The sequence below is a fragment of the Apiospora marii genome, assembly GCF_038362585.1.
Source record: "Apiospora marii strain CBS 49790 chromosome Unknown utg000009l_segment0_segment0, whole genome shotgun sequence".
Lineage (NCBI taxonomy): Eukaryota > Fungi > Ascomycota > Sordariomycetes > Amphisphaeriales > Apiosporaceae > Apiospora > Apiospora marii.
The window spans coordinates 2,268,537-2,290,171 of record NW_027117381.1 but is presented as its reverse complement, the minus strand read 5'-3'; the positions used below and the strand labels follow the sequence as shown (position 1 = coordinate 2,290,171).

The 21,635-nt window shown below is 51.7% G+C and overlaps 6 protein-coding genes across 6 annotated transcripts; 4 read left to right on the top strand and 2 right to left on the bottom strand.

The window, feature by feature from the left end:
• Window positions 1-2,806: 2,806 nt before the first annotated feature.
• PG985_012258 (Cytochrome c oxidase assembly protein COX16) lies at window positions 2,807-3,231 on the bottom strand (the record flags this gene model as incomplete). The annotated part of the gene is made up of 2 exons (XM_066832025.1): window positions 2,807-2,887; window positions 2,965-3,231. The coding sequence occupies 2 exons, from the start codon at window positions 3,229-3,231 to the stop codon at window positions 2,807-2,809; spliced, it is 348 nt and encodes a 115-aa protein (XP_066680075.1).
• Window positions 3,232-3,768: 537 nt separating this feature from the next.
• PG985_012257 (Protein kinase rad3) lies at window positions 3,769-11,687 on the top strand (the record flags this gene model as incomplete). Its single annotated transcript, XM_066832024.1, has 12 exons — window positions 3,769-4,387; window positions 4,440-5,089; window positions 5,138-5,412; window positions 5,464-5,868; window positions 5,921-6,076; window positions 6,125-6,221; window positions 6,278-6,754; window positions 6,810-7,055; window positions 7,101-8,342; window positions 8,390-8,864; window positions 8,923-9,406; window positions 9,458-11,687. 12 exons carry the CDS (start codon window positions 3,769-3,771, stop codon window positions 11,685-11,687), a joined length of 7,356 nt encoding a protein of 2,451 aa, XP_066680074.1.
• Window positions 11,688-12,756: 1,069 nt separating this feature from the next.
• PG985_012256 (uncharacterized protein) lies at window positions 12,757-13,930 on the top strand (the record flags this gene model as incomplete). The annotated part of the gene is made up of 5 exons (XM_066832023.1): window positions 12,757-12,905; window positions 12,959-13,060; window positions 13,122-13,197; window positions 13,252-13,847; window positions 13,903-13,930. The coding sequence occupies 5 exons, from the start codon at window positions 12,757-12,759 to the stop codon at window positions 13,928-13,930; spliced, it is 951 nt and encodes a 316-aa protein (XP_066680073.1).
• Window positions 13,931-14,304: 374 nt separating this feature from the next.
• PG985_012255 (uncharacterized protein) lies at window positions 14,305-14,664 on the top strand (the record flags this gene model as incomplete). Its single annotated transcript, XM_066832022.1, has 1 exon — window positions 14,305-14,664. The coding sequence occupies one exon, from the start codon at window positions 14,305-14,307 to the stop codon at window positions 14,662-14,664; it is 360 nt and encodes a 119-aa protein (XP_066680072.1).
• A 1,043-nt stretch (window positions 14,665-15,707) lies between these two features.
• On the bottom strand, window positions 15,708-17,288 carry PG985_012254 (homoserine O-acetyltransferase; the record flags this gene model as incomplete). Its single annotated transcript, XM_066832021.1, has 1 exon — window positions 15,708-17,288. The coding sequence occupies one exon, from the start codon at window positions 17,286-17,288 to the stop codon at window positions 15,708-15,710; it is 1,581 nt and encodes a 526-aa protein (XP_066680071.1).
• Window positions 17,289-18,551: 1,263 nt separating this feature from the next.
• Window positions 18,552-19,757, top strand: PG985_012253 (uncharacterized protein; the record flags this gene model as incomplete). Its single annotated transcript, XM_066832020.1, has 1 exon — window positions 18,552-19,757. One exon carries the CDS (start codon window positions 18,552-18,554, stop codon window positions 19,755-19,757), a length of 1,206 nt encoding a protein of 401 aa, XP_066680070.1.
• Window positions 19,758-21,635: the final 1,878 nt, after the last annotated feature.

Genomic DNA, 21,635 nt, shown 5'->3' with positions numbered 1-21,635 from the left:
GCACCTGCTAGCCAAGGAACCCCTCAGCCCGGCTTCCATGTATGTACATACGGTTTCGACCATTGGGAAAAGCCTAATTCTTCATCCCATCCCAGGTTACCCCAGGGCTGGAAATGGGACGAACTGAGCGGTGAATGGAACTTTTGCCGAGGAGGACTACCCTAGCGGCCTACCAGCCTACCAGCCTACATACCGTTGAACAATTGATAAGAGCGAGCGAGCGAACAACCTCGCGACCGCGTATTCATTAGCCCTTAACTTTGCTTCGACTCATCCGGTCGGGACAGTTGATTAGGTACCGAGCTGATGGCAGCTCCAGCCTGCTACGTAGCATGAAATGAGCATGAAAGGGGAATAGGGGTCCCAGAAGCACTGCCTTATGATTCAATCACTGTCGATGATCTGTAGATCTTGGGTACGTATACTAGCATCTTGATCACGGTGCGGGGGAGTTCAGGTCAGTTGCACAGCTGGGCAGGCAGCGTTTCTGGTGAAACAAAACTGGGCGCCTCCGCCCTTCAAGGTGACAGCATGAATCGGACGGAAATATGCTTATCGGAGTTGGATTAATAGGGAAATGGTCGCAGGGTGCAGCTGCAACGCTGCGAGGGCCAAGAACAGCCTCTCCGGGAGAGGGTGAAGTCACACCCACAATGCTCCTGGCCGTGCCTTGGAATGTGCCTAATGCATTCCAGCTGTAGAACAGGTGTTGCGTCGGAACAGAGCGAGCGAAGCGCAACACCCACCGAACCCATTCCCCCTGCGCTGATCTTCAGGATAAAAAAAAAAGAAGGGTGTCGTGGTTCCACCCAAGCTTGGAGCTCCTTCAGGTGTTTTCCAAGCTTTCTGGAAGAAAATCCCCGGTTCTTTTTTTTTCTTCGGCGGCCATAAACCAGGCACCACCCTTGTTGGATTGGTCAAACCCGGTTTCTGTTGCCCCGATGACCGACCACCACCATAGAATGGGAATGTGGTAGCCGTGCAATAATCCATCGGCCTGCAACCATCAGCTTTCAGGTTCCTTTATTGCTTTTTCCTTTCTCGTATGCAAATGAACAATAGACAATGGCAGTAGCTGAAGATATCAATACAATTTTGCTGTTTGTCGCACCTTTGCCAACCAATCTCCCGGGTACGAAGAAGAAAAGTTTTCTCCATGGTGAGACCGGCGTTCCCGTAGACACATGAGCTTTTCAATTCGGGATGCCGAAGTCTCCGAGTTAACCAGAAGAGAGCATGGACACCATGTCCGAAAATAGCCACTATAGCCCACTTGGGAAATACGAGTTAACTCCGCGCAGGGTATGATCTGGTGATTTGCATGGATGCTCGGCACGATGCGACTGTAACTACCGCTTGATAAAGTGGCTTTTCTCTCTTTTTTTCCCTCCAGATCGCCCCGAGTACACCTTACGAGCGCCCGAATATTGCAAATTGCCACTAGGATTTTCGGTCGGAACCGCGAGACAAGAGAAGAAGGCCCACGGGGGAGGTTCTGACGAGGTGTGGTGGATGCTGGGAAAAACGAAGAACCTTCTCATCTGCCACTGACAACGACCGAACCTTAATGGTCAGCTGTGAACGAGCAGTCACGTCAGCCTCAGCGGAGGATGAGATGCTCAGCCAGGACTAACTCACCACGCCGTGGCACTAGACTTTCTGGTCGGTCTTGCTTGACCAACGACGTGAGAGAGACGTCCTCCGGAGCAGTGGGCAGTGATAAGGCTACGTTTTTCGTCCATCCAACCACAGACCGTTGTCTATTATTCTCCGAGCTATACTAGCATGATGGATATCCACAGGGGCCACTTTGTCCCATCATCCGAACTTCAGATGACACCCGACTGTTGGGAGCCGAGGGGCTTTGCTGTCTGTTGAAACTCGACCGCGCTTACATCGGCAACTGGGCTGTGTACTGGTACTGTATTTATTACTAAAACTTGAAATGCAATGTTACATCTTGATAGCCATCTATGCGACGCGACCACGTTCTTTTTCGCACAATGCCGTTGATGACGTGAGTCTTGCGGCTTCTTGCAGCTATTGACAGCCACTACGGAGTACTTCAGGCGGATATGCAGTCATCATCAATGAAGTGTACGCACAAAAACTTGCCGGCAATCCGCTGGAAAACAACCAAGCCACAAGCCTCTCTGCGGTGGACCTTGCTAGCATCAACTGGGAGCCTTGGGTCTTAGCACAAACACAAGAGGAACAGAAACTCAATTGCAAACGCCATTGGAACTGATAGCCCGCCAGCCCACGACGGTTGGGCTGTGCCTGTTAGCCCTTCCCCAGACCGCATGCGCGGAGCGGCAACGATGAAAACACTATTCAGCGGCACTCCATCATCGCCCGGCCATAGTTGACCCGGGCGTCGAAAGCTTTAACTCGCCCGCGTACCGTTTGAGATCCACCAGTTGGGTAGAGCTCGTTGAGGTAGCTGCGATGCTACCATGCCAATGATGCTTGCGCGCTCCATTGTTCGCGAGACTACTTGAACTTTGAGTTCGACCAAAGGGGTAGCGACGCTGGGAATAACTAAGTTTTGACAAACTGTCCTGAGTCGTAAGTCGATACTCGAGGGCTGGACCGTCGTCGGGATGCCAGTGCCGGCATAATGAATAGCCAGGCCCAGTCGACCCAGGCCATTACTCGTAGTTATCATGCCACGGAGGCGCCCGCCCTATGGAGAGCACTCCCCATCTCACGGCATCTGCACCCGGACCCCGGGGAAAGTCGACCGTATTTCGAGCGTTCATTCGAGCGAGCGGGGAAGAGCACTGGATCCAACGCCATGGTCTCATTACAACACTCCATCGTGCTCGCCGGGCAATCTTTTTACACGCTTGTTCTCCCAATTGTCGATGTCTTTGGCGGCCAGCCTCTGTTGGGGGTGACATGTAGTTAGTCTACCGCCGCTGACGTTTCGACCATGTGTTGGCTGGCAGAGAGAAAACTTACGTAGTACTCGTCCTTCATGTTGACCTTGCGGCCTGCCTTGCCCACCCCCAGCTCCTCATCCCGAGTCATTTGCCGCACCCTGCGGTCGTGCTTCTCGTAGCGGACGGCGGTGGCTGGCGTCAACACGAAGGAGCCTGCCACGATGATCGACATGAAGGGTAAGCCGAATAGCAGAAACGGACGCTTGGCCATGAGCGCTCGGTACTTGGCGGCGAACGTGTTCGTCTCGCCGGACCCGCGGAATTTCTTGTTCGGGAAGACGGCCATGTTGTTGCAAAAAGGCAGTCCAATCTCCGAGGTGCCTATGCGATCGCGCGCAATTGTGTAGTATTTCCAGCCGTTCGGGTGACGTTGCGCGTACCCTTGTCGCAGTTGGGGCAGTTGTCGTGAAGATAAGGAACAGTCGATCCTCAGCTTGCTTGGTCCCGGGGTGCCAGGATACAACTCTGATTCTTGTTATGAGTGTGGCAGTGCGACGAGGGACATTGATTACTTGTAAAGCAAAAAGTCGTGTGACATCAGTGCAAAAGATCCGAGCTTTCAATTGAACTGCGCATGTTCAGCCCAGTCTCCAAGGGTCTTCGGATCAATCTCCAGTCTTTCCAACCTACCAAGTTGATCATCAGACTTACATAAGCGGTGGGCTACCCAAAGCTCACGTGATGTCGCGTTAGACCCTGCTTTTGGCAGTCACCCACCTACCCACCACTTAACGCGTGGCTCTGGTTCAAGCGTGCCAATACACTCACACCAAGTGCGGACAGATCACATCGTTGCGCCGCCGAGCCTGGATCTCACCCAGTCATGAGCATGGCACCGACGTCGCACGGTCGCAATGGCCAGCCAGGCCGAGAGAGCCTCGGTAATGGCGCTGTCAACAATGGACCACCGCCCTCTACACTGGCAGCTCAACTAGTGGAGAACATCTCGGCTTCCACGAGGTCTTCGAGGCCCGACGAGACTGCAGAGCTGAAGAAGCTCTTCGGCGTGATTGAGGAAGTGAAGAACAACCCAGAGACCCTGGAGTCTCATCAAGACCGCATTGAGCACAACCACATGCTGATATATGTCTTCGCCCGCGTGGTTTTGGAAGGCTTGAAATGGGACGATCCATTCGCCGACCGAGAGCACCTGCATTCAGAGGCGCTGAGGGCGATTAACTTTCTGAAAGTGACAGTCAGAGAGACTCCAGAGGTCTTGGTTTTCTCGTCTTCTGATGCGTCATTCATGTTCCGCGGCAGCGAACCCCTTTGGCTATGGATTTTGCCACGAGTGCTTAAGATGCTGGGGCATAGCCAGTGCCTTAACTTAACTACGGCCATTGAATCTCTGTTTCAAGACTTCTTCATAGTCATCGGCCAAAATGGGTTTCTTTGGCCTGTTGCCTCAAAACTGGATCAATATATGAGGAACAATTTTGACGGTATGACAATGATCATAGATATGCTACACGAAGTACTGACAATTCTTGATAGCACTCCTGGGACATCTGCGCGAAAGCAGGGTAAGCCGCTCGGGAAAAGATATACCACTGCGTCTGCGGCTACCATCAGATGCGTATTTGAAATCGCTTGCCGCCACTGACCTGGAGAGGCTCCAGCAGCAATGCACATATAAGGTGCTGACATGGTCTCACGCTCTTCGCCATATCTGCAGTCTTGTATCTATCCTGTCAGCCCCGCTGGGCCTCGAAAAGCCTGGGCTCGGTATCGCCCCAACTACCAAGCCTATTCCATGGTTACTTGACGCATACTCGAGACTCCAAAACCACCAAGACTGGTGGCGTGGCAACAGCTCGAGCTGCCTTCCCTTGATACTGCAAAGTACGCTACGCGTAGCTACTATGCTCGAAGATGCAGCCTTTGTTGATAACTCGCTCAAATACAAGGCTTTCGCCTTGCTCATATCCATGTCTGTTGGCCTGTCAAAACAGTTTGAGTATTTGATGGACTGGGAGTTAGATAGAGACAAGGCAAGCCACTTGCTATGTACCGTCATTCTCAAGATATCAGAAGAGTGTCTAAGCAATAAGCCGGTGGCAAGGTTGGTAGCATCTCAGCTGATTCCCGCGCTTGAAACCATATCAATGCAGGGAGCCATATTCATGGAAGGCACGGATTCAATGGTGAGTTCATAGCAGTTTCGACTAGGCTAGACACTGACCATGATATAGCGAAGTTTAGAGCTGCTCCGGCATGTTGTGTCGACTACTAAACCAGCCACCCTTACCGAGGACCTGCAACCACAGAATTTTGAAGATAAACAGCTACGTCGTCAGCTACAATCTCTGAGCCTGGGCTCCTCTGATCCTCCGACGGCTGATCGTCCGACCAAAAGACGGAAAGTGACTTCCGAACCTCAAATTCAGTCTCACATCCAAAAAGAGTTATACCGCCTCCTGGGATGCCAACCAAATGACGATACCAGCAATTTGGAGCAGTTGGTTCTGTAAATATAAACCCCTCTCTCTGATTGATCAATGCCACTAATACTGTACAGGGGCGCTTTTCCTCGGTTGCAAGACACAGACCGGGTTTCTCTAATCCATCTACTTGGTTATATGTGCTGTGCCGCTGATAACACACTGCAGCCATCATCGACACCGGGTCATTGTCCCTCGGAACTGACATGTCTATTCTGCCAAACATCGGCAGGCGAGAAGAGAGTACCTCAATCCTGCGACAAGGGAGTCAAGGCGACCGTGCTATCTGTCTTCAATTCTCTAGTCGCCTTACCAAGCTTCAACCAATCAAGGGAACCTCGGGTTACGGCAATGGTGGCATTAAGGCGTCTCGCAAAACATTCGGATGAGGCATTTTTCCTCGATGCTGACACGTCTGCTTCTGTACTATGGTGTCTCAAGTCGCTGAACAGCTCGTCTAGAGAGTTGAGAATCGCTACCGGGTAATATGACATCCTCCCAGGCAACACTCATATGAGACTAATGCATATGCAGACGTACCCTTCCCGCACTATTGGCAGGAGATTCTCTCCCAGAGGCTCAAAGACATGTAGCCCAGAAAACGCTAGGTCCCGCGATCACAGTGCTATGCCAGATTTCGGACCCTCACCTTACCGAAACCTGTATGATGGCTTGGTCTCAGCTTGGCCGGTGAGTATCTCTCGGAACATTCTCGTGTCGTGTAACTAATCGAAATAGTGTCGTTTCCGATGACAACCTTGGCCTCGTTTTGCACAAGCTTGTAGAGTATCTGGGATCGGCTGGGACTATCACATCCGCATCAGCTTTTAACGAGGTACGCTTCCAAAGGTACCAATGACAATGCCGCCTAGCTGATTGCCCGCATCACAGATTATCTCTCTTGCTCGCTTCAAGCGTGCTTCCACGCGGCAATTGTTCGAGCCGTACTGGAAGTCTCTCGCTTACAGTGCCCTCAAAGAACTTGCATCACAGCCCAGGACTGCAAGTTTACTTGCTGACATGCTAGAGATGAACGTGGCTCAGTTCGTCATGATCACCCAGAAATATGCTCTACCATATCTGGTTTCCGCAGGAAAACGGGATGTTATACAGAAGATTGCTGATCTCCGCAAAGAATCCCACTCGTGGCAGCCGTGCCTCGACGTTGACAATGTTGGACCGATTTTGGCGTTTCTGTTGGTCAGAGATACAGAAAACATTCCCGAAAACGCTATGAACTCGCTCAGAGAAATATCTTCTCATTTCGACGAGCTCGCTTTTACCGACCTACTCAAGATTGAGCCAGTGATGACCTCGTTGGAGTTACTCAAAGCTGCTGGGGATGCGGATGAACCGCGAAAAACACATGTAAGTGGTGGCACTCAAATGACCCTTCGCTTTCTGACATAGACTCTGCGAATAGATCAGAAGCGCCTTTACCCTTATGACAAGCCTAATCCAAGGAGATACAAGACAGAAGAAGGCAGCAACGGGACGCTTTCTTGCGCAGAATGCTCTTGGCATGATGGCCAGACTGACTGATATATTCAATGAGCCAATGAACTCTCGTTCGACAACGTTTAGAATCGACGAGCAGAAACGTTGCATTAAGGCGATGGAAGAAATGATTCGAATAGGGAAAACTTTCATAAACATAGCGAGACCTCAGGTACGTTGGACCTGCTCATGTGAAGCGCAAAACTAACTTGACAAGATATCTGCATGCGTCCTTTCTGCTATAGGGCAGGATGAGCTACGGGCGTGTTCATTCTCTTGCTGGTCCGCCATGATCTTTAGCTTGGATGAAGGCGATGTCGAAGACTTGATTCAGACGACTTTTTTCATCATCAATCATTACTGGAATTTCTTTGACGAACCAACTAGACTGGGATGCAAAGGGCTTATCAAATTCTTGCTTGATAAGTACTCGCACGTTCTTTCAGCAAATATCAGCAAGCTTCCATCGTTCAGTCATATTAGCGATCTTTCAGACGCCGAAGGGAGACTGAGCGCACTGCGAAAGCCTGTCGACAGCCGAACAGCATTCAAATTGCTTGCTGAACGTGTGCAACACGAGAACTCTGGCGTGGTCCTGCAGGCTTTAAGGGAGCTAACTTCGTACCTTCAGAGGCAGCAAGACTACATCCAGGCTTCGGCGGTGAGCGAACAACCTGACACAGTTATAGCATCATTGACGCGTGCGCTACTTGATTGTGCCTCGAGGTATGCAGGCGAACAGAACGAGATCAGTCAACTATGTACACAGAGCATTGGCTTGGTAGGGTGTCTTGACCCGAACCGAGTCGAGACCGTTCGCGAGGAACGCCATCTCGTCGTCCTGAGCAACTTCGATGACCATAGCGAAACTACCGAATTCGTTCTACGCCTACTGGAAGACGTACTCGTGAAATCGTTCCTCGCAGCCACTGACACCAAGCAACAAGGGCTATTATCCTATGCCATGCAGGAGCTTCTAGAACGTTGCGACATTGCCAGTGCCATCAGATTGGCAAAAGGAAACTCTACCAGAGATGCGGAACGCATTTACAGAAGATTCTTGTCTCTGTCGGATCAAACGAGAGAGGTTATTGTGCCATTCATGAACTCCAGGTACAGACTTGGTCCGATGGCGCAACAACAGGTAGATTACCCTATATTTCGCCAAGGCAGACCATATGCGACCTGGATGCGGAATTTTGCTCTGGATCTGCTCCGTCGCCCGCAAAACGTCTTTTCGGGGCTCATATTCGAGCCTCTTTGCCATGTCATTCGAATCAAAGACTTATCGACCGCTGAGTTCCTATTCCCGTATCTGGTTCTTCATGTTATTATAAGCAAAGAAGATACTCGAGAAGTATGCGATAACGTGCTTCGCGAGCTGCTTATGGTCCTGCAACACGAGGTCCAGGACAACGCAAGCTACATCGAACGAGAAGAGAAGAAATTGTATTACGAGGTAAGAACCAAACCTCTCCACAAGAAGACAAGTAATGACATGTGTAGGCCATCTTTCGAGTTCTTGATTATGCGATGCGATGGCTACAATCCATGCGATCCAAACCGAGCCAGAACGCCGATGAAGTTGCTGCCATGCAGAGGGTGCAGATCATTCTCGACTCCATCCCGGCCGAACTCATTTCTAAACGAGCAGTAGAGTGTAAAGCTTATTCGAGGGCTCTCTTCCACCTCGAGCAGCATATTCGTCAGGTCGAAGCATGTGCGATGGGCGGCGGTGAACGGGAACGCCTGCTTCAGAGACTCCAAGAAATCTATACTCAAATCGACGAGCCTGATGGCTTGGAGGGAATATCTGCTCACTTGAAGGTGCTGGACATCAATCAGCAGATACTTAGTCATCGCAAAGCAGGAAGATGGGCCGAGGCTCAGACGTGGTATGAGATCAAGTTGGCAGAGAATCCTGAGAATATTGACATTCAGATTGACCTCCTCACTTGCCTCAAAGAGTCTGGGCAGCATGGTATGAGACGCTCCCCCCTTGCCATTCTTTACCGGTGTCCACTGACAAGTGTGCCTAGATGTTCTCTTAAACTACGTCGAAGGCATCGAGAAGCATACGGCCATCACAACGATCAACCGAATAGTACCGTACGCAGTGGAAGCTTCATGGGCCACGGGAAGGTGGCAGACGATGCAAAGATTCGTGTCTAGATATGAAGGAGACTGGACGGAAAACTTCAACGTGTGCATTGCACGTACTCTTCTTCATCTCCAAGCTGGTCGAACGAAGGAGTTCATCGAAGACCTCAGGACTTTGAGAGACCGAGTCGGGTCGTCGATGACCTTCACGGCGACGTCTTCTCTTCATGCTTTCCACGAAGTAATGTTGAAATGCCATGTACTGACTGATCTTGAACTCATTGCTGGGGTCAACAACGAAGAGGGACAGCATCCCCAGGATACCCTCAAGACGTTGAACAGGCGCCTTGAAGTCCTAGGATCGTATGTGGCTGATAAGCAGTATGTTCTTGGTATCAGACGAGCTGCAATGGAGTTAAAGAGGTTGGTTCTCATCCTCAACGGATCATGGCCACATAGCTAACCCTTAGAAAGACCTCGTTTCAGCGACCTAGATATCTCAGCCTTGTGGCTTTTGAGTGCAAAGCTTGCGCGAAAAGCCAACTCGATGCACCAGTCGTTCAATGCTGTTCTACATGCATCCCAACTCGGCGACAACTCGGCCACTATTGAGAACGCTCGGCTACTGTGGAAACAAGGTCATAATCGAAAAGCGATACAGACACTGCAAGGCGCAATCTCCAATAACGTGTTCCTGAACAAGAGCTTTGTCAGTGAAGAGTCGTTCGAAAAGAGTGTAGAGACACAGCAGAATATGCTGGTTGCTCGTGCGCATTTGCTCCTAGCCAAATGGCTTGACGAAACTGGCCAGACACATGCCAGTGCGTTACGGCAACAGTACCAGAATGTCCCGAAGAATTACGGAACGTGGGAAAAGGGCCATTATCATCTCGGCCGGCATTACAAGAAGGTACTCGAGTCGGAGAAGACGCTCAAGCCGGACGATCAGAGTGACGAGTTTCTCACAGGTGAGACGGCAAAACTGGTCATAGAGAACTATATTCGGTCGCTCAACTACGGCACGAAATACCTTTACCAGACTCTGCCGAGAATCCTTACGCTTTGGCTTGAGCTTGGAGCTCAGCTAGACAAGGCGCCTGCGAGCAAGGTATCAATCTCGCGAGAGCTACACCACCGCCGAAAGACGCAGCTCCAATCGCTCCATTCCTACCTGTATAAGTATATACAACGCATGCCTGCATACATCTTCTATACGGCACTGCCCCAGATTGTTGCCCGGATTGCACACCCCAACAATGAGGTTTTCATGCTCCTCGAGTCAATCATCATTAAGGTTGTGGAGGCACATCCGAAACAGTCCCTTTGGAGCCTCTTTGCCATCCTCACTTCTAAGCAGGCTAATTCGGAACGTAGAGCGCGAGGGCAACAAATCGTCCAAAAGTTGAGAGGTACATCGAAGAAGGTCGAAGGTGGTTCGTATGACCTCAAAACTCTTCTGCGCATGGGCGAGAAGCTAGCAGACCAATTACTTCTTGCTTGCAACAACGGGGATTTCCAAAGCAACAGGACGACACATGCGAGCATCACAAGAGACCTCAACTTTAACCACAAATGCACGCCCTGCCCATTGGTGGTGCCTATTGAGACCTGCCTCACAGCCACACTCCCTACCCTGACAGACAACGTCAAGAAGCATAAGGCCTTCTCGCGTGATGTCATTACTATCGACTCCTTCCTGGACGATGTTCTGGTGCTTGGGTCGCTGGCCAAGCCACGAAAGCTTACAGCTAGAGGGTCGAACGGCAAGAGCTACGGCCTGCTCATAAAGCCCAAAGACGACTTGCGGACCGACCAGCGCTTGATGGAGTTCAACAGCATGATCAATCGCTCACTCAAGCGCGATGCTGAATCCAGCAGGCGGCAACTGTATATCAGGACTTATGCTGTCACACCCCTGAACGAGGAATGTGGCATCATTGAGTGGGTAGACGGGCTCAAGACTCTACGAGATATCCTTCTGGTCATTTACCGATCACGCGGTGTTGGACCTAATTATAACCAGCTCGCACAGCAGATGAAGGATGCAGTGACTGGCGATAAGAATATACGGATCTTCACCGAACAAGTACTAGGACAGTTCCCTCCGGTGCTCCCGCACTGGTTCATTTCGCAGTTCCCAAACCCATCGGCATGGTTTGCTGCACGATTGAAGTATACACGATCATGCGCGGTCATGTCCATGGTTGGGACCATCTTGGGGCTGGGTGATAGGCATGGCGAAAACGTCCTTCTGGAGGAGGGCAACGGCGGCATCTTTCATGTGGACTTCAACTGCCTGTTCGACAAGGGATTGACGTTTGCGCAGCCCGAACGTGTTCCGTTCCGGTTGACTCACAACATGGTGGCGGCAATGGGGGTGTACGGATCTGAAGGGCCTTTCCGCCAATGCTCGGAACTCACATTGAGTATCCTGAGGCAGCAAGAGGAGACACTCATGACGATTCTCGAAGCCTTCATCTATGACCCGACACTAGATCTGCAGCGTGATAAAAAGCGCAAGAACGAGGTGGTCAAGTTGAACCCAACCAGCGTGGTAGAAAGCATCAGAAGGAAAGTGCGAGGCTTGCTACCAGAAGAGAGTATCCCGTTGGGGGTTGAGGGCCAGGTTGAAGAGCTTATCAAACAGGCAGTCAATCCTCGGAATCTGTCAGCGATGTACATTGGTTGGTGTCCGTTCTTGTAATCTGGGAAAGGACGCGGGGGTAGGAGAATTGAAGGGCAAGGAATCACGAGAAGATGGCTGTTATCATATCATAAAGCAAAGCTACGTGTAATATTTATAAAATTTGGAAGCATTCTAAGAAGGCACTGTGGTTTTTAAAGAGCTGTCCTTGTGGTTTGATTTGGTGGATTCAGGGGTTGAGCAAGATTGGCAGGCCTGCAGCTGGTGCTTGTCCGCTGTAGTTTGTAGCTTGGGTGCGTTGCGTGACAATACGTCATTTCCAGGTTGAGATGCAGGGTAAAATCGAGCATTGAGTACGTTCAGTTTATGTCTGCATGGTGTAGAAAATTGAGTAAATTTAGAGAGCCTGATCAATTCGAGATTTATTAAAATATTTTCAGTCGAATTAGCTTACACTTGCCTTGCCTCCAGTTGAGTTGCTTGCCTAGCATGTTGGTAGGCCCTTTGCAGGTTGCTGCCTTGGAATTTGTAGAGGCCGACGCGTCTGAATGAAAACCCCCCGACTTTTCGCAACCTACCTGACCTACTTAAACCACAGACCCTTTTCTCAGACAGCCCGGGCCATTGACTTCATCAAATAAATCCCACCAACCTCTTTCCACCCTTTCACCATCTCTCTTTTGATTTTCAAGCTTCCCAGGCATCGGATTTTTTATTTCTGGCCTGATAGTTCCAGATAATCCCAAGAGAAATCTATTGGATCGAGTCGCAAACACCATCTTTGATTGGCCCTTGAGAGCGAGGTTTCCCGCGTCGCGTCTTGCTGCTCTCAGACCATTTCCCCCAAACCTTCTCCATCCCGCAGCACACAACACAGCAGAGGGCTTGCGAGTGTCATACTCAATCGTATACAAATTAAACACGCTTCAGTTTGAATCCCATTGGCAATATGTCGTACCGTATTGGTGAGTTTCTTCTTGCTTTATTCTTTTTTAAGCTGCGATGCCTTGCAATGTCAGCAAATTCGCGACTGGGGGTTTCTGATCCGGCTTAGATGCCGATTTCGTCATGAAGACCCCTTCCATCTTGTCATTGTTTTGCCCATGTGTCAACACAAATCTTGCTGACCATGCCAATAGAAATCTCTCCCAACAACCGTGCCGGGTGCCAGGACACTCTGTGCAAGAAAGAAGGCAACAAGATCATGAAGGGTGACATCCGTTGGGGCGTCTGGGTCGACATCCCCGACGGCCATGCCAGTTGGAAATGGAACCACTGGTGAGCCCATGTCTGTTTTGGTGTACTGAATCTATCCTGACCGTGATTTACAGGGGCTGTGTCTCTGGACTGAAGGTTACCAACCTCCAGGAGAGCATTAGCGACGGCGGTGACGATTTCAAGTGGGAGATGATTGATGGCTGGGAGGACCTCGAGTAAGTATTGAGTCCGGTAGTCTCCCGGCAAAAGCGGCTATTGAAACTCCCTTTGTTATAGCGACCATCCCGATGTTCAGGAGAAGATTAAGAAAGCCGTCAAGCAAGGTCATATTCCTGCCGAGGATTTCAATGGTGTAAGTGAAAATATGTGTTTCGTGTAGCAATACCCAGTACTTACACACGTATAGGATCCGGAGTTCAATGTCCCTCGACAGAAGGCCATTCGTGGCCGTGCTAAGAAGGCCAAGAAGGAGGATGAAGACGGTGAGGGTGCAGCGGAGAAGCCTACCCCAAAGGCTAAGCGTGGCCGAAAGAAGGCCGATGAGGATGAGGATGAGGAAGCGCAGCCCGCCAAGAAGAAGGCCAAGAAGGCAACACCTAAGAAGGCGGCTGCCGCCGAGGAGAAGCCCGCTGCTAAAGCCAAGGGAAAGGCAGCTGGCCGACGCAAGAAGGTCGAGGAAGAGGTAGAGGAGGAAGAAGAAGAGACAGTTGATGAGCCCGAGCCTGCACCTGAGCCAGTTAAAAAGGGTCGAGGCCGGAAGGCGGTTGTCAAGGCACCTGCTCCTGTCGAAGATGAGGATGAGGAAGAGGTTAAGGAGGCTCCCAAGAAGGGCCGAGGCAAGAAGGCGGCCGCCAAAGCCCCTACTCCCGTCGAAGATGAGGAAGAAGTCGAGGAAGCTCCCAAGAAGGTCAAGGCCAAAGCCGGTCGCAAGGCCAAGCCTTCTGCCGCTTCCAGCGCCGACACTGCTCCAGTCACAGCTAGGCGCAGTCGGAGCCGAAAGTCGTAAGTCACCTCCTGAAAAGTACTCTCTTGAACATGAAGCTGACACCCTCCAAAGTCAGGCAGCTGACGAGGACGAGGACTAATGCTTGAGTGGTTCATTTTGCCCGCAGAAAGCTTTGTACTAGTAGACGCATGGATGAGTGCACTGGATCGCTGGTTCGATGGGGGATTCCTGCACTACACTCTTGTGGTGTATGCCATTTGCTTAAAATGTATTACAGTGTCACATTTGGTAGCAGAACTGCCGGTTTTCTGCTTTACTGCGAGAATAGCAAAGGAGGCAAACAAAGTGTTGCCGATGTATTAATAGGAATAGCCAATCAATTTGCGTATGAAGCACACCATTTCGCCAACTTGTTGTGTTATCTTCCCTAAACTACCTACCTTCCGCCTGGAACACGTTAGCCACGTGCTTCTATTTCATCCTCGTCTGCTTTTTCCACTCCAAACAACAGCAATGATGGCTACTGCTTCTGCTGCTGCCCCTCCTCCTCCCTCAGCATGCCTCGGTGGCGATCTGGTACTGCGTCTTGCAGCCGATCAGCCCACACGAGTCCGGGTCGTTGCAGGGGAAGTTGACCGTTGTCGTGGGCATGGCGGCCGGGCACCCGCAGCTCTTGGTCGTCTGCACCGTCTCGGTGCAGTCGGGCACGAAGCACGACCGGCACGCCGTCCCCGTCGAGGTAAGCTTGGGGCAGTCCGTCGGCGCTGGCTTGCAGGTTGTCGTGACGGAGATCTTGGTCACGGTCGCCGAGACCGTCTCGGTCTTGGTGGTGGTCGTAGGGACAAAGACCGTCTTGGTTGTGCCGCCTGTTGATGGTGTCGAGAAAGTGTTATTACAGACATGATCAACTAACTTCGTCAGGGTTCCGAATGGCCCTGGACTATCCCTCGGAGTGTGGTTGGGATTGATCAAGACGCCTTACCCCTGGTGACTGTTGTCGGGGTCAGGGTGATTCCCTGGGCTACCGCGAGGCTACTCCTTGTCAGCCAGTGGACTTGCTTGCAGAGGACAGGGGGCTGGAGTAGCATACGCCATGAGGCCACCGAGAGAGGTTATGTACAAGAGCTGCATGTCTCGCGAGTTTGCCGGTTCCGGTTGTGTTCGCTAAGTTATAACTATATTGTAGGCATATCGACATTTAGGGGGTTGTGATCGACATCTTGCAGAACCTAAATTTGAGGCCTTATATACATGAATTGGTGCAGCATTCTGCACATCACATTCTACCATATTCCTCGATTACCCTTCTAGCCCGGTTGGGACTGAGAAGACGTCGTTCCGCAAGACTGCTCTTGGCAGGTGCTGAGTTGTTGACGATTATCACGGGACGGCTTCAGAAAGGCAAGTGTCTAGACCCCGAGCTATCCGTGATCCTGGATAAGCCCAATTCTTAAGAAAAGAAACGATTATTACATTCCCTACGCGACCTAGACCTGCTCTTCTCCTCTCAAACCAGCTGTTTAGGGAAGACCTCTGGGGCTAGTCTCTGTCACAATAGCCTAGGCCTCACCGGCTGAATTGGTTAATGTTGTATACTTTATATTAATTGTTAGCCAAAAATAGCTCTCATCGTCTAGTCAGCTCAGATTTCATTCACAGAGTGGTATCGTGCGTCTCGCGAATGCAGGCGAAACACACCGCAACGCCATTTTGTCCTGGAATTTGGGCGCTGGTGGTCCCGTACTATCACAAGCGTTAGGCCAGACCGGTTTTCACCTCGGATGGCTTAGTCCAGACAGCATTCGGGGTTTCAGATGAGAATGTCACTTCAGGCCTGAAAGTCCAATCCAATCAGTTCATATACAAGTTCTCCGATCTGGCTAGGACAAGTAAGGCCCTCGCTTAGAGGCTTCAGTTCAGCCGAGGAAGTTCTTCACATTGCCGCCAACGTTCTTCAGGTCGAGCAGGAATGTGTCATGGCCGAACATGCTCTGCTCCTCGCTCAACTCGACGTGAGAGACCTTCCTGTTGCCTCCTATGCGCAGAGAATCTGCGACTTCACGCTGCTGCCAAGCCGGAAACAGTATGTCGCTAGCAACACCCATAACCAGGGTCGGGATGTCCCGTAAGGGCGCCAGTCCCGCAATCAAGTCATCGGGCGGTCGCGATGCGACCTCGATGGGCGTCGTCGTCGTATCGACAATCTTCGCATCCGGTTGCTCCAAATACGGGGACTCAGGTAACGTAAGACTGCAGGACGCTTCTGGTTGGGCCGGGCTGGCACCGGATTCTATCTGCTCGGCGCGCTCGGCGCGGCGCGTAGCAGCTGCGTTCTGCGTCTCGTGACCAAGGTCGAACAGGTCCATTGCTTTGCTGACATACAGCAGGCTGTTGGGGTCGTATGTCAAACAGAACTTCTCTCCGGCGTGGTCTAGGTAGGTCTCGATCAGGAAGTCAGGGCACAGCGCCGGTGGCTTGGATGAGTCTGCTCTCCTCCGGCCAAAGCGCTGCTCCCATTCGGGCCCAGATCTATATGTAACAGTGGCGATCTCTCTCGCAAGTTTCATGCCAGCATGCGGCGGCACTCTTCCGTAATAGAATCCCCGGTTCCAATTGGGGTCCATCATCAGCACCTGGCGCTGGGTGTGGCGCATAGCAATGCTGTACGGATGACTCCGGGCGCATCCACTAATGGAAATGACTCGACCAACTCGCGAGGGAAACAAGGCTCCGGCTGCCAGGGATTGCATGCCTCCCATGCTGGAACCGACGCTCGCGTACAGCTTCTCCACTCCGAGTCCGTCCAGTAAGCGAAACTGCGCTCTAACCATGTCCTCCAAAGTGAGAATTGGGAATCGAGTCGCATAACGCTGTCCGTCGGCCGGGTCGATGCCGCTGGGGCCCGTGGAGCCAAAGCATCCTCCCAAGACGTTTGTGCATATCACGAAGTATTTATCCGTGTCCAGGCAGCCGCCGGGGCCTATGAACTTTTCCCACCAGCCCGGCTGGGGGTTGCTCTCGGTCGAGTGCGCATGCGACGACGCAGACAGGCCCGTGTGTAAAAGAATAACGTTGGATTTGTCGGCGTTCATCTTGCCCCAGGTCTCGTAGGCGATGTCGAACTCCGGCAGCACGCCGCCCCAGTCCAGCAGCAAGGGCTTTGTGCAGTGGAATCCTTCGGTCGCGCCGGTGGTGTAAGCGGGTTCGGGTCCCGTCGACAGCGATCGCGCCTCTAGAGTGGCGGACCTGGTTTCGAGGGCGTCGAGGCAGGGAAAAGCCATGGCTGGGTTGGAGGCCTCGCCCCCGTGGGAGCTGGTAGCTTCATTTCGTTTGACTGTTTGCGAGTGAAGCGACCGTATGGGCAATGAGGAAAGCAATGCCACTCGGTGCGGCGAAAGACGTGATCGTACGATCTGGGAAGATGTGCGCTCGGTGTTCGTCAGGAGCAGGCCTGATGCTTGACGGAGGGCCGTCGCGCCAAACCGTTGCGCTCTCATATTGTCGACTGGAAAAGGCCTGATTTGACTTCTTAGGTATCCTTGGACATTCTTTTCGAGGGCTTACCTCCGGTATGGAATTTATTTATTTTCAACTCAATTCCATATTTCTAAGATCTGGTTGTTTTGTCAGCACTGTCAGTAGGTGCTAGAGCTGCGCAGTAGCTCAAGCTCCATAAGACCCCATAAGCTCCGATCGGGGAGCGATGACGAGATTTCACGTGCTGTGCCAGTACGCTAATGCAGCCCATTACACCCGCGCGTTGTAGCACATGTGCAGTACCTGATTGGTGTTACGCCGCGGTCCTCGTTGAAAGCTGCTGGCGACGACCGCGTACGTGTGCCTAACTTAGAAGAGCAGTTTCGCACATTGGAGAAAAGGATGAGAACTTATTCGTGATATGTAGCCCAATCGGAAACAGTATAATCGCTATACAAATATCCAGACCGAGATGCCTGATCGACCAGACCAGAGATCGAACATGGCTGTGAGAACCCCGCCCCCACCAAATAGGCCAGCCAGACTTGAATAGACACCGGAATAGCCAGATTGATTGTCGATGCTTAAAGCACTCGAATACGATCATCAGTATACCTAAGTACAAACACCCGAGGTATATAGTAGGTATGGATACCAGTGTAATAACTCGATTAACTACTACCTACTCTTATACTATTTCATTGCCAGCTGCCGGGAAAAGCATAGCTGTTTGGTCAGTCCGGTGTCTTATTAATGTCCCTACTGAAATGAGTTCTAGAACTAGACCCTCACAGGGCTTAATGTTATGAAGAATGGTAGCCTAGCTTGATCGAGTCTCCTGTCTACTTGAGTATTGAATCCGGGGTAAAGCCACGATAACCCAGTGATTGGGGTAAAGATACATGCCACCAGGCAATCAGGTAGGTACAGGATACTCCGTACATGTAGTGTTAGTGTTAGTGGCGGTTCGTTGTGAGGGTGCGCTACAAGCACCACTAAGATGTACCACGTACTGACGCGGCATTGGGGTAGCACACCAATCAAACGTCATACGGCCTTGGCTAATATAAAGTATACATGATCTCCATTGTTCTAGACTTGGAATGAACAAGAGCCGCCATATCGATGTCAAGCATACCGCCAACACGATTTGGGCGCACCTACCAATTTACTCAGTCTAGCTGCATGAAGCACGGCCGGGTGTTTTAGTCCCCAGTCATCCAGGGTAGGAGTGACCTCATTATCGAACATCCGTTCTGTTCGCCCCGTCCCTTTGAGTCAACATGGCGCTCTACAACACCACCTCGAACCTGGGAATTTGGCCATCTCCTCTACTTACCTTCCTCTCGTACTTCATTATCTTCATCGTCGTTGTGAGGTTTCTCCAATTTGTAACCCTCGGCCCTGTGCTTCGCAATTCCAACAACTCCACCAACAGACCCGTCTTCACCAATCGCCGAGGAGGCTCCAGCAAGATGCATCCAATCCCACCCCCCTTCCGATACGGAGAGGACAATACCGCGCATCCGTCAACGAGCGAGACCAACGATACAACGACCGAGTGCGAAGCTAGCCCTGCAGATGTCTTGGCCGTCAAGAAACTGCTCATGGCAGCTGGGAACCTCCCTCTCGAGCTGGCCGACATGATTGTCGACCAAGCCGAGTACTGGCCTTGCACCTCAGTGACTGCCGACTACTCTGCCCTTCCAAGAAAGGTCTTGGGAATTCGAGGTAGTGGGAATGACGAGAACAAATTCTTACTCCGCACAGAACCTATGGGTTTGTCGTCCTGGACACCACCCAACCACGACTCCTGGCGTTCTACACAGGCCCTTCCCCACAAGTTAGGACGGGAATTGGACTCGGATTGTTTCCGTGAATTCGTCGAAGAGCCGCCACCAGTTTCGAATCACCCCGTCCGCAAGCTGGTCTTCAATATTCGCAGCTGCGATCAGGGCTGGGGCGGAAACCCCGGCGACCAAGGTACTTACCGGCATTCATGGACGTGGTTCGACGCGGGATTGGAACGCTTCGATGCCGAGGCGCAATGCGATGAGAATTGCCCGTCATACTCAACCGACGGAGAAGCCAAAGAAGGCAAGGGCAAGGGTGCCCGCATCTGCTCCTGCGCCGTGCGACCTGTATGGCCCGTGGTTCTCACCGATGAGGGCAACGACGGGGCAGCCGTGCCACCTCGTTATGATCCTGGCCTACACCCGACTGCCGACCACATGGTACAAGCCAACAAAGTCGCTACTCCAGGGATGCAACAGCACCACGTTGTGTGGCGCTGGGACGATAATGTGGACCCCGACTCGAGTGCTGCAGAAGATCTGGAGAAGAGCGGACGTGGCAGGGCGACAGGGAACGGAGAGTTCGTGCGGTCTATAAAGCTGGGGGATATCGTCACTCTGTGGGGTCGGGCTAGATTTGCAGGTTGGGAGAACCGCGTGGAGAAGGTCGAGGTCAAGGTGTACTGGGCCGTCTAAACGACATTCTTTGCCACGGTGTTGAATGCTCGGTGTGCATTGCTTTTTATGATTAACGACTACGATACCATACCGCCTACCTAATTTCCCTTCAAGCCAATTTTTACCCGGTATTTAATATACTTTCCCGAGTCAATGGAGGCCCTTTTCTAGCATTTACATGACCTTGATTTCCAGTATGCTGTCCATGCATGACTATAACAGGATCAGCTGAGGATGAGCTGGGGAGCCTCGGGGCCTGCAAAGGTGGCGCAGAGTCGGCTCATAGGGCAACACTTTTCATGATTGGCAAGCCTGACTGATTAGGCGCTGCGGGCGTACACAGTCGGGACTTTCAACATATCATGATCGTTAAGTGGCGCTCGTATGGAACCACACATGGCATCCAAATAAGCGTGGATTATGGGTGGCGATTCGAGGCAGCCTTGTCGTCGATTCAGAGCCCAAATCGTGACAGGTATATAAGGCTTCGCATTTTGCTTTCGTGTAACGTAACCAAAGTGGTTCTCACAGAAAGGGTTAGAAAGCCACCGAGTTACTTCATCGCGTCCACCATACATACGTCATCTTTTCTTCAATCCGAATTCGATAGTCCTTCTATAATTGTGTGCTGGTCATTCGTCTACCCGGCCAACTATATCAACGATGGTCTATACCCGTGCGGCCCGGTGAATGCGACGACGCCGGTCGTGGCATGCTGCGTACGGCATGACACCTGTCTCCCCGGCGGCCTGTGTGCTTACACACATTCACAACAAGGCGGTAGTGGCTACTATGTGGGAGGGTGTACCGATGGGTCTTTCCACGAGCCTTTCTGTAGTCGTTTATGCCGTATGTCTATCCGCATTTGATTATAGACAAACTCCCACTTCTTCCCAACTCTCGATGATCAGCATCAAAGAACCCCCTTTTGGGGTTGCAGAATGAATAGGAGCTGATATTGGCTATGTGAGAGACTAGAGAGACACAAAACCGGCGATGTCGTCTACAACTCCTCTAGCAGTCTCTGGGCATGTTGCGGCACCGATACCGATAAGTGACCGGACTACACCCAGCAGACCAACGACACGTTCAACCTTCCTCCTCCTCAGGAATTGACGCCATATTTTGCATGCCAGCATCGGGCTTTCAGTACACTTCGGTAGCATCGAGCTCGGCATCATCGATAAGCTCGTCCCCCCTGATAACGACCGCAACAACAACAACAACAAATACCCCTACTGCCAGCCCCCCGAGGCAATCGTTCGGAAGTGGCTCAAGTAGTGGCAGTGGTCTGTCTGGCGGGGCAGCAGCAGGAATAGGGGTAGGGGCCGGTCTTGCAGTCGTCAGCGTCGCTTATCTAGTGATATGGTATTTGGCGCGAAAGCATCGCCGGGCCGATCCACAGAAATTAGTTCAACATATGAGCGGCGCACAACAGGAGGGGTTTGTGAAGCCAGAGCTAAGTGGCCAAGGTCTACCACGAGAGATGCCAGCATAGGATTGCCCGGGCTTGGTTCTTCCCTCGGCTGCAGAGCGTATGTGTCTCATGTACCTCTACAGTCTGTACATACTGAATCATTGCAATGCCAGATCAAACTCGAACGTGGCCGCTCAGAGTTGCAATATCGGAGTGAGGACTAGCACAGCTGACCGATGTCTGGGGATTCCCGAGTTGCCTTTTTTGGAACGGCGAGGGTGGGCCGCATCGGTAACGAGACACATCAGATTGACAGTTGGTCACGCTATTGGTTACAAGGCCAATTACCAAGGTCCAAATGTGCAGCTGGGGAATAAAGTTAACCAGCAACGGCTGTGAAACGTCACCCGACTCGTGGATCGGGGGACGTGGAAGGTTGTTAGCAGCGGCTCCTGCTTCCCCGACTTTACAAGCGCCCG